The sequence below is a fragment of the Coregonus lavaretus genome (genome assembly GCF_964263955.1).
Source record: "Coregonus lavaretus genome assembly, chromosome: 39".
In the NCBI taxonomy this organism is placed as follows: domain Eukaryota; kingdom Metazoa; phylum Chordata; class Actinopteri; order Salmoniformes; family Salmonidae; genus Coregonus; species Coregonus lavaretus.
This window is the reverse complement of record NC_140026.1, coordinates 81,298-91,791: the sequence shown is the minus strand read 5'-3', so window position 1 is coordinate 91,791 and position 10,494 is coordinate 81,298. Positions and strand designations below refer to the sequence as shown.

The 10,494-nt window shown below is 49.1% G+C and overlaps 1 protein-coding gene across 1 annotated transcript in view; it reads right to left on the bottom strand.

Moving 5' to 3' along the window:
• Positions 1-9,153: 9,153 nt before the first annotated feature.
• LOC311112627 (tetratricopeptide repeat protein 39B-like) overlaps positions 9,154-10,494 on the bottom strand; it is a 42,030-nt gene continuing 40,689 nt past the window's right edge. The window contains exons 17-18 of the mRNA XM_084155774.1: positions 9,892-10,008; positions 9,154-9,576 (exon numbers count right to left, since the gene is read on the bottom strand). Of these exons, the coding sequence (XP_084011900.1) occupies positions 9,480-9,576; positions 9,892-10,008 (214 nt within the window). The 3' untranslated portion in view covers positions 9,154-9,479. The remainder of the gene's footprint in view (positions 9,577-9,891; positions 10,009-10,494) is intronic.

The window sequence follows — 10,494 nt, the reverse complement described above, 5'->3', positions numbered from 1 at the left end:
GAGCCCCTACTCCCTACTCCCTAGCCCCTAATCTCTAGCCCCTATTCCCTAATCCCCACTCCCTAGCCCCTAATCCCTAGTCCCTACTCCCTAGCCCCTAATCCCTAGTCCCTACTCCCTATCCCCTACTCTCTAGTCCGTAACCCTTAGCCCCTGCTCCCTAGCCCCTAGTCCCTAGCCCCTACTCCCTAGTCCCTAATCCCTTCCCCTTAGCCCCTCCTCCCTAGCTACTCCTCCCTAGCCCCTACTCCCTAGTCCCTGCTCTCTAGTCCATACTCCCTATCCCCTACTCCCTAGTTCTTACCCTTTAGCCCCTCCTCCCTAGCCCCTACTCCCTAGTCCTTACCCTTTTGCCCCTATTCCCTAGCAACTACTCCCTAGTCCCTATTCTCTAGTCCCTACTCCCTAGCCCCAATTCCTTAGCCCCTACTCCATAGCCCCTATTCTCTAGGCCCTACTCCCTAGCCCCTACACATTAGTCCCTACTCCATAGCCCCTACTACCTATCCCCTACTCCGTACTCCCTACCCCTTCCTCCCTAGCCACTTCTCCCTAGCCCCTATTCACTAGCACCTACTCTCTAGCCTCTACTCCCTAGCCTCAACTCCCTAGCCCTTACTCCATCGTCCCTACTCCCTAGTCCCTACTCCCTAGTCCCTACACCCTAGCCGTTCCTCCCTTGCCCCTACTCCCTATTCCTTACTCCCTAGCCCCTATTCCCTACCCCTACTCCCTAGCCCATACTCCATAGCCTCACTGTCCCCTACTCCCTAGTCCTTACCCCTTCACCCCTCCTCCCTAGAAACTACTCCCTAGCCCCTACTCCCTAGAAACTACTCCCTAGCCCCTACTCCCTAGAAACTACTCCCTAGCTCCTACTCCCTACTCCCTAGTCCTTACCCCTTCACCCCTCCTCCCTAGAAACTACTACCTAGCCCCTACTCCATAGCCCCTACTCCCTATCCCCTACTCCCTAGTCCTTACCCTTTTGCCCCCATTCCTTACCCTTTTGCCCCCATTCCCTAGCCCCTACTCCCTAGCCCCTACTCCCTAGCCCCTACTCCCTAGTCCCTATTCCCTAGTCCCTGCTCTCTAGTCACTAATCCCTAGCCCCTACTCCCTAGTCCTTACCCTTTTGCCCCTATTCCCTAGCAACTACTCCCTAGTCCCTACTCCCTAGCCCCAATTCCTTAGCCCCTACTCCCTAGCCCCTACTCCCTAGTCCCTATTTTCTAGGCCCTACTCCCTAGACCCAACAACTTAGTCCCTACTCCCTAGCCCCTACTACCTATCCCCTACTCCCTATTCCGTGCTCCCTAGCCCCTACTCCCTAGTCCCTACTCCCTAGTCCCTACACCCTAGCCCCTCCTCCCTTGCCCCTACTCCCTATTCCTTACTCCCTAGCCCCTATTCCCTACCCCTACTCTCTAGCCCCTACTCCCTAGTCCCTACTCACTGTCCCCTACTCCCTACTCCCTAGTCCTTACCCCTTCGCCCCTCCTCCCTAGAAACTACTCCCTAGCCCCTACACCCTTCCCCTTAGCCACTCTTCCCTAGCCCGTTCTCCCTAGCCCCTACTCCCTAGCCAATACTCCCTAGCCCCTACTCCCTAGCACCTACACCCTAGCGCCTACTCCCTAGCCCCTAATCCCTAGTCCCTACTCCCTAGCTCCTACTCCCTAGTCCTTACCCTTTAGCCCCTCCTCCCTATCCCCTACTCCCTAGCCCCTATTCCCTTCTCTCTAGTCCATACTCCCTATCCCCTACTCCCTAGTTCTTACCCTTTAGCCCCTCCTCCCTAGCCCCTACTCCCTAGTCCTTACCCTTTTGCCCCTATTCCCTAGCCCCTACTCCCTAGCCCCTACTCTCTTTCCCCGACTCCCTATCCTCAACTACCTAGTCCCTACTCCCTATCCACTACTCCCTAGCCCCTATTCCTTAGCCCCTACTCCCTAGTCCCTATTCCCTAGTCCCTGCTCTCTATCCCCTACTTCCTAGTCTCAACTCCCTAGCCCCTACTCTCTTTCCCTGACTCCCTAGCCTCAACTCCCTAGCCCATACTCCCTAGTCCCTAGCCCCTACTCCCTAGTCCCTTCTCCCTTTCCCCAACTCCCTAGTACCTACTCCCTAGCGTCTACTCCCTAGTCCCTACTTCCTTTCCCCTACTCTCTAACCCCTACTCCCTAGTCCTTACCATTTAGCCCCTCCTCCCTAGTCCATACTCCCTAGCCCCTACTCCCTAGTCCCTACACCCTAGCCCCTACTCCCTAGTCTTTACTCCATAGTCCTTACCCCTTTGCCCCTCCTCCCTTGCCTCTACTCCTTAGCCCCTACTCCATAGCCCCTACTCCCTAGCCCCTACTCCCTAGTCCTTACTCCCTAGCCCCTACTCCGTAGTCTTTACTCCATAGTCCTTACCCTTTAGCCCCTCCTCCCTTGCCCCTACTCCCTAGCCCCTACTCCCTATCCCGTATTCCCTAGCCACTACTCCCTAGCCCCTACTCCCTAGTCCCTACTCCCTAGTCCCTACTTCTGGCCCCTACTTCCTCTTCCCTACTCCCTAGTCCGTACCCCTTAGCCCCTACTCCCTAGTCCCTAATCCCTTCCCCTTAGCCCCTAATCCCTAGCCACTCCTCCCTAGCCCCTCCTCCCTAGCCACTCCTCCCTAGCCCCTACTCCCTAGTCCCTACTCCCTAGCCCCAATTCCTTAGCCCCTACTCCATAGCCCCTACTCCCTAGTCCCTATTCTCTAGGCCCTACTCCCTAGCCCCTACACCTTAGTCCCTACTCCCTAGCCCCTACTACCTAGTCCGTACTCCCTATCCCCTACTCCCTATTCCGTACTCCCTAGCCCCTACTCCCTACCCCTTCCTCCCTAGCCCCTCCTCCCTTGCCCCTACTCCTTACTCCCTAGCCCCTATTCCCTACCCCTACTCCCTACTCCCTAGAAACTACTCCCTAGCCCCTACTCCCTAGTCCCTAGCCCCTATCCCCTACTCCCTTGCACCTACACCCTAGCCCCTACTCCCTAGCCCCTACTCCCTAGTCCATACTCCTTAGTCCCTACTCCCTAGCCCCTACTCCCTAGCACCTACACCCTAGCCCCTACTCCCTAGCCCGTACTCCTTAGCCCCTGCTCCCTAGCACCTACTCCTTAGTTCCTACTCCCTAGCCCCTACTCCCTAGTCCTTACCCTTTTGCCCCTATTCCCTAGCCCCTACTCCCTAGCCCCTACTACCTAGCCCCTACTCTCTTTCCCCGACTCCCTATCCTCAACTACCTAGTCCCTACTCCCTATCCACTACTCCCTAGCCCCTATTCCTTAGCCCCTACTCCCTATTCCCTAGTCCCTGCTCTCTATCCCCTACTTCCTACTCTCAACTCCCTAGCCCCTACTCTCTTTCCCTGACTCCCTAGCCTCAACTCCCTAGCCCATACTCCCTAGTCCCTAGCCCCTACTCCCTAGCCCCTACTCCCTAGTCCCTTCTCCCTTTCCCCAACTCCCTAGTACCTACTCCCTAGCGTCTACTCCCTAGTCCCTACTTATAATAATAATAATAATATGCCATTTAGCAGACGCTTTTATCCAAAGCGACTTACAGTCATGCGTGCATACATTTTCCTTTCCCCTACTCTCTAACCCCTACTCCCTAGTCCTTACCCTTTAGCCCCTCCTCCCTAGTCCATACTCCCTAGCCCCTACTCCCTAAACCTGACTCCCTACTCCCTAGCCCTTACTCCCTAGTCCCTAGCCCCTACTCCCTAGCCCCTACTCTCTAGCCCCTACTATCTAGCCCCTACACCCTAATCCCTTCCCCTTAGCCACTCTTCCCTAGCCCCTTCTCCCTAGCCAATACTCCCTAGCCCCTACTCCCTAGCTCCTACTCCCTAGTCCTTACCCTTTAGCCCCTCCTCCCTTGACCCTACTACACTCATTAGTCACTGGGATTCTACTGTACTCTCATTGGTCACCGCCCTGTTTGACAGCCATTTTCCTGTCTATAATCTCCTCTGGCCTTCTCTTTGTATACAGTCTGGTTAGGACCAGGAGGTTTTAGGTTAGTTCTGACTATCCTTTAACTGAAACCTGGCCATGCTGAAACCATGCCCTGGCCATGCCCTAGAACCAGTGTGTGCTCCAAATGGCACCCTATCCCCTATCCCCTATCTACCCTATCCCCTATATGCCCTATCCCCTATCTACCCTAACCCCTATCTACCCTATCCCCTATCTACCCTATCCCCTATCTGCCCTATCCCCTATCTACCCTATCCCCTATCTACCCTATCCCCTATCTCCTATATGCCCTATCCCCTATATGCCCTATCCCCTATATGCCCTATCCCCTATCTACCCTATCCCCTATATGCCCTATCCCCTATCTGCCCTATCCCCTATCTACCCTATCCCCTATATCCCCTATATGCCCTATCCCCTATCTACCCTATCCCCTATCTGCCCTATCCCCTATCTCCTATATGCCCTATCCCCTATATGCCCTATCCCCTATATGCCCTATATCCCCTATCTGCCCTATCCCTTATCTACCCTATCCCCTATATCCCCTATATGCCCTATCCCCGATCTACCCTATCCCCTATCTGCCCTATCCCCTATATGCCCTATCCCTATATGCCCTATCCCCTATCCACCCTATATGCCCTATCCCCTATATGCCCTATCTACCCTATCCCCTATCTGCCCTATCCCCTATCTGCCCTATCCCCTATATGCCCTATCCCCCATCTACCCTATCCCCTATATGCCCTATCTACCCTATCCCCTATATGCCCTATCCCCTATATCCCTATCTGCCCTATCCCCTATATGCCCTATCTGCCCTATCCCCTATATGCCCTATCCCCTATATGCCCTATCCCCTATATGCCCTATCCCCTATATCCCCTATATGCCCTATCCCCTATCTACCCTATCCCCTATATGCCCTATCCCCTATATCCCCCATCTACCCTATCCCCTATATCCCCTATCTACCCTATCCCCTATATGCCCTATCTACCCTATCCCCTATATGCCCTATCCCCTATATCAGGGGTAGGCAAATAGATTCAGCCGCGGATGGTCGGGGGGCCGGAACATAATTATAATAACTAGAACACTGCAAATGGACCACATCTAAGCCCAAAAATAGATCATATTTGAAAATAACAATAATTTCCTACCTTGATTACATTTGAGACACGATCACCTGCTGCCAACCCCCCTATAGGGAAACCCATAGGCCCTGATCAAAAGTAGTGTACTATATAGGGAATATGATACCAGTCTCTCTTTGGTTGTGCTGAGAATAGATCCTATATTTATTTATATTCAAATGACACAACTACTAACTAACGTAAATATAGTCTGACAAAATGTCAGTATAGACACTCTCCTACGTATTTATTTGGACAGTGAAGCTATACTGAACCAAAATATAAACACAACATGTAAAGTGTTGGTCCTACAGTGGGGAGAACAAGTATTTGATACACTGCCGATTTTGCAGGTTTTCCTACTTACAAAGCATGTAGAGGTCTGTCATTTTTTATCATAGGTACACTTCAACTGTGAGAGACGGAATCTATAACAAAAATCCAAAAAATCACATTGTATGATTTTTAAGTAATTAATTTGCATTTCTCCTTTGCCAAGATAATCCATCCACCTGACAGGTGTAGCATATGAAGAAGCTGATTAAACAGCATGATCATGACACAGGTGCACCTTGTGCTGGGCACAATAAAAGACCACTCTAAAATGTGAAGTTTTGTCACACAACACAATGCCGCAGATGGCTCAAGTTTTGAGGGAGTGTGCAATTGGTATGCTGACTGCAGGAATGTCCACCAGAGCTGCTGCCAGATCATTTAATGTTCATTTTCATACCATAAGCCGCCTCTGTCATTTTAGAGAATATGGCAGTACGTCCAACTGGCCTCACAACCGCAGATCACTTGTAACCACGACAACCCAGGACCTCCACATCCGGCTTCTTCACCTGCAGGATCATTCGAGACCAGCCACCAGGACAGCTTATAAAACTTTGTGCAGAAATTCTTTGGTTGTGCAAACCCAAACTGTTTGAAACCGCCTCAGGAAAAGCTCATCTGCGTGCTCGTCGTCCTCACCAGGGTCTTGACCTGACTGCAGTTCGTATCCGACTTCAGAGGGCAAATGATCACCTTTGATGGCCACTGGCACGCTGGAGAAGTGTGCTCTTCACGGATGAATCCCGGTTTCAACTGTACCGGGCAGATGGCAGACAGCGTGTATGAAGTTTACATTTACATTTACATTTTAGTCATTTAGCAGACGCTCTTATCCAGAGCGACTTACAGTTAGTGCATAGATAAAAAAATCATACCCCCTGTGGGAATCGAACCCACAACCCTGGCGTTGCAAACGCCATGCTCTACCAACTGAGCTACATCCCTGCCGGCCATTCACTACCCTACCCTGGACGACGCTGGGCCTATTGCGCGCCGCCCCAAGTTGTGTGGGCGAGTGGTTTGCTGATGTCAACGTTGTGAACAGAGTGCCCCGTGGTGGCGGTGGGGTTATGGTATGGACAGGCATCAGCTACGGACAACTAACACAATTGCATTTTATCAATGGCAATTTGAATGCACAGAAATACCGTGACGAGATCCTGAGGCCCATTGTTGTGCCATTCATCCGCCACCATCACCTCATGTTTCAGCATAATAATGCACAGCCCCATGTCGCAAGGATCTGGACACAATTCCTGGAAGCTGTAAATGTCCAAGTTCTTCCATGGCCTGCATACTCACCAGACATGCACCCATTGAGCATGTTTGGGATGCTCTGGATCAACGTGTACGACAACGTTCCAGTTCCCACCAATATCCAGCAACTTCGCACAGCCATTGAAGAGGAGTGGGACAACATTCCACAGGCCACAATCAACACCCTGATCAACTCTATGTGAAGGAGATGTGTTGCGCTGCATGAGGCAAATGGTGGTCACACCAGATACTGACTGGTTTTCTGAACAACGCCCCTCTACCTTTTTTTTAAAGGTATCTGTGACCAACAGATTCATATCTTTATTCCCAGTCATGTGAAATCCATAGATTAGGGCCTAATGAATTTATTTCAATTGACTGATTTCCTTATTTGAACTGTAACTCAGTAAAATCTTTGAAATTGTTGCATGTTGCGTTTATATTTTTGTTCAGTGTAAAACGTTTAATTTGGCTCTATACTCCAGGATTTGGGATTTGAGATCAAATGTTTACTTGTGTTTCAGATTATTTTGTGCCCAATAGAAATTAATGGTAGATAATGTATTATGTCATTTTGGAGTCACTTTTATTGTAAATAAGAATAGAATATGTTTCTAAACACTTCTACGTGATTACGGATCATTCTGAATGAATACTAATCTCTCACCATTACCAATAACAGGGAAGGTAAGCCTTATTTATTTTTGGGGGGGGAGGGGGGGTTATATGGCATTTACACCTCTAACTTTCTCACTCATCATATTCACGATTCACACATTCATTTCTATTGGGCACATCATAATCTGAAACACAACACTAAGCTTTTGACAAAATGTTATAAACTAAAAGTTAATTTGTCCCAATAGACTACTTATGATACCTTTAAAAGTAGAGGTACTAGATACATAAAGTGCATTCATTTCTGAACGGTAAATCAGTATGAACGTAAATGAAAGGTCTATACTTTCGCCTCATAAAACATTTGATCTCAAATTTAAAATGCTGGAGTATAGGGCCAAATTAAACGTTTTAGCTTCACTGTCCAAATAAATACGTCCTTCCTTTATACATACACTACCGGTCAAACGTTTTAGAACACCTACTCATTCAAGGGTTTTTCTTTATTTTTACTATTTTCTACATTGTAGAAAAATAGTGAAGACATCGAAACTATGAAATAACACATATGGAATCATGTAGTAACCACAAAAGTGTTAAACAAATCAAAATATATTTTATATATTTGAGATTCTTCAAATAGCCACCCTTTGCCTTGATGACAGCTGACAAGGTAGGGGGGGGGGGGTATACAGAAGATAGCCCTATTTGGTAAAAGACCAAGTCCATATTATGGCAAGAACAGCTCAAATAAGCAAAGAGAAATGACAGTCCATCATTACTTTAAGACACGAAGGTTAGTCAATACGGAAAATTTCAAGAACTGCTGCAGAAAATAAGTTCATTAGAGTTACCAGCCTCAGAAATTGCAGCCCAAATAAATGCTTCACAGAGTTCAAGTAACAGACACATCCCAACACAACTGTTCAGAGGGGACTGTGTGAATCAGGCCTTCATGGTCAAATTGCTGCAAAGAAACCACTACTAAAGGACACCAATAAGAAGAAGAGACTTGCTTGGGCCAAGAAACACGAGCAATGGACATTAGACCGGTGGAAATTTGTCCTTTGCTCTGGAGTCTAAATTGGAGATTTTTGGTTCTAACCGCCGTGTCTTTGTGAGACGCAGAGTAGGTGAACGGATGATCTCTGCATGTGTGGTTCCCAACATAAAGCATGGAGGAGGAGGTGTGATGGTGTGGGGGTGCTTTGCTGGTGACACTGTCTGTGATTTATTTAGAATTCAAGGCACACTTAACCAGCATGGCTACCATAGCATTCTGCAATGATACACCATCCCATCTGGTTTGGGCTTAGTGGGACTATCATTTGTTTTTCAACAGGACAATGACCCAACACACCTCCAGGCTGTGTAAGGGCTATTTGACCAAGAAGGAGAGTGATGGAGTGCTGCATCAGATGACCTGGCCTCCACAATCCCCCGACCTCAACCCAATTGAGATGGTTTGGGATGAGTCGGACCGCAGAGTGAAGGAAAAGCAGCCAACAAGTGCTCAGCATATGTGGGAACTCCTTCAAGACTGTTGGAAAAGCATTCCAGGTGAAGCTGGTTGAGAGAATGCCAAGAGTGTGCAAAGCTGTCATCAAGGCAAAAGGTGGCTATTTGAAGAATCTCAAATATAAAATATATTTTGATTTGTTTAACACTTTTTTGGTTACTACATGATTCCATATGTGTTATTTCATAGTTTTGATGTCTTCACTATTATTCTACAATGTAGAAAATAGTTTAAAAAATAAAGAAAAACCCTTGAATGAATAGGTGTTCTAAAACGTTTGAATATATACATAGATACAGTCGTTACTATCAGACAATATTGTATATTCTCCATACTATATGCAGTGTATATATATATATATTTACTACCTAAGTACACGTTATAATACACTTCATAGTACTTGATAGTGTGACTGACAGGTTCTGGTGTAGTCCAACTGTAGTTGAGTTGTATTTGGGGTTTATATCAAATGTTGTCAGTGTAGCTTTAGGGGTATTTCTAGTGTCCATCTGTAGGTGGACTGTAGTTATGGTATAAATCGATTGTAGTCTGAATGTAGTCTGATTGTAGTCTGATTGTAGTTGGCCTGTAGTTATGGTGTGCTGACAGGCGATCCCTTGAGACTGTTGAGGGCTGCGTGGATCCGGAAGTGAAGCCTGGACTCCATGGAGTAGTCCTTGTAGTTCAACCTAGTAACAAACACACGCATATTTAAACCCATATCGTATTAGTGTAACTGACAGACGAGAAGGGGGTGGAGCTTGCGTCGCCAGGGTAGTGGGTTCCATTCCAGATGTAAAATATATACAGCATGACCGTAAGTCACTCTGGACAAAAGTGTCTGCTAAAACGGTATACATCACATGTGATTCAGGCTATAAATATACCCTTTACCCTACATAGTGTACAACTTTTTAGTAAGTAAGTATTACAACATATTCCCTATTTAGTGCAAAAGTAGTGTACTAGGACACGGAATATGGTGCCGTTTGGGACAGACTTACTTGGCGTTCTCTATGTAGCGTGTAGCCTTGATGTAGTCCCCCTGTTGTTTGTAGAGCAGACCCAACTCATACAGGGTGAAGGGGATCAGATAGTGGTCATATCTGATTCTCCGCTCACTGGGGGTATGGAGAGAGGAGAAGAGAGGGAGTGGAGGGGAGAGGGGGCGGAGGGGAGAGGGGGCGGAGGGGTATGGAGAGAGGAAGGGAGAGGGGGCGGAGGGGAGAGGGGGCGGAGGGGAGAGGGGAGGGAGGGGTATGGAGAGAGGAAGGGAGAGGGGGCGGAGGGGAGAGGGGGCGGAGGGGAGAGGGAGTGGAGGGGAGAGGGAGTGGAGGGGAGAGGGCGGAGGGGAGAGGGGGCAGAGGGGTATGGAGAGAGGAGGGGAGAGGGAGCGGAGGGGAGAGGGAGCGGAGGGGAGAGGGGGCGGAGGGGAGAGGGGGCAGAGGGGAGAGGGGATGGAGGGGAGAGGGGGCGGAGGGGAGAGGGAGTGGAGGGGAGAGGGGAGGGAGGGGTATGGAGAGAGGAGGGGAGAGGGAGCGGAGGGGAGAGGGAGAGGAGGGGAGAGGGAGTGGAGGGGAGAGGGAGTGGAGGGGAGAGGGGGCGGA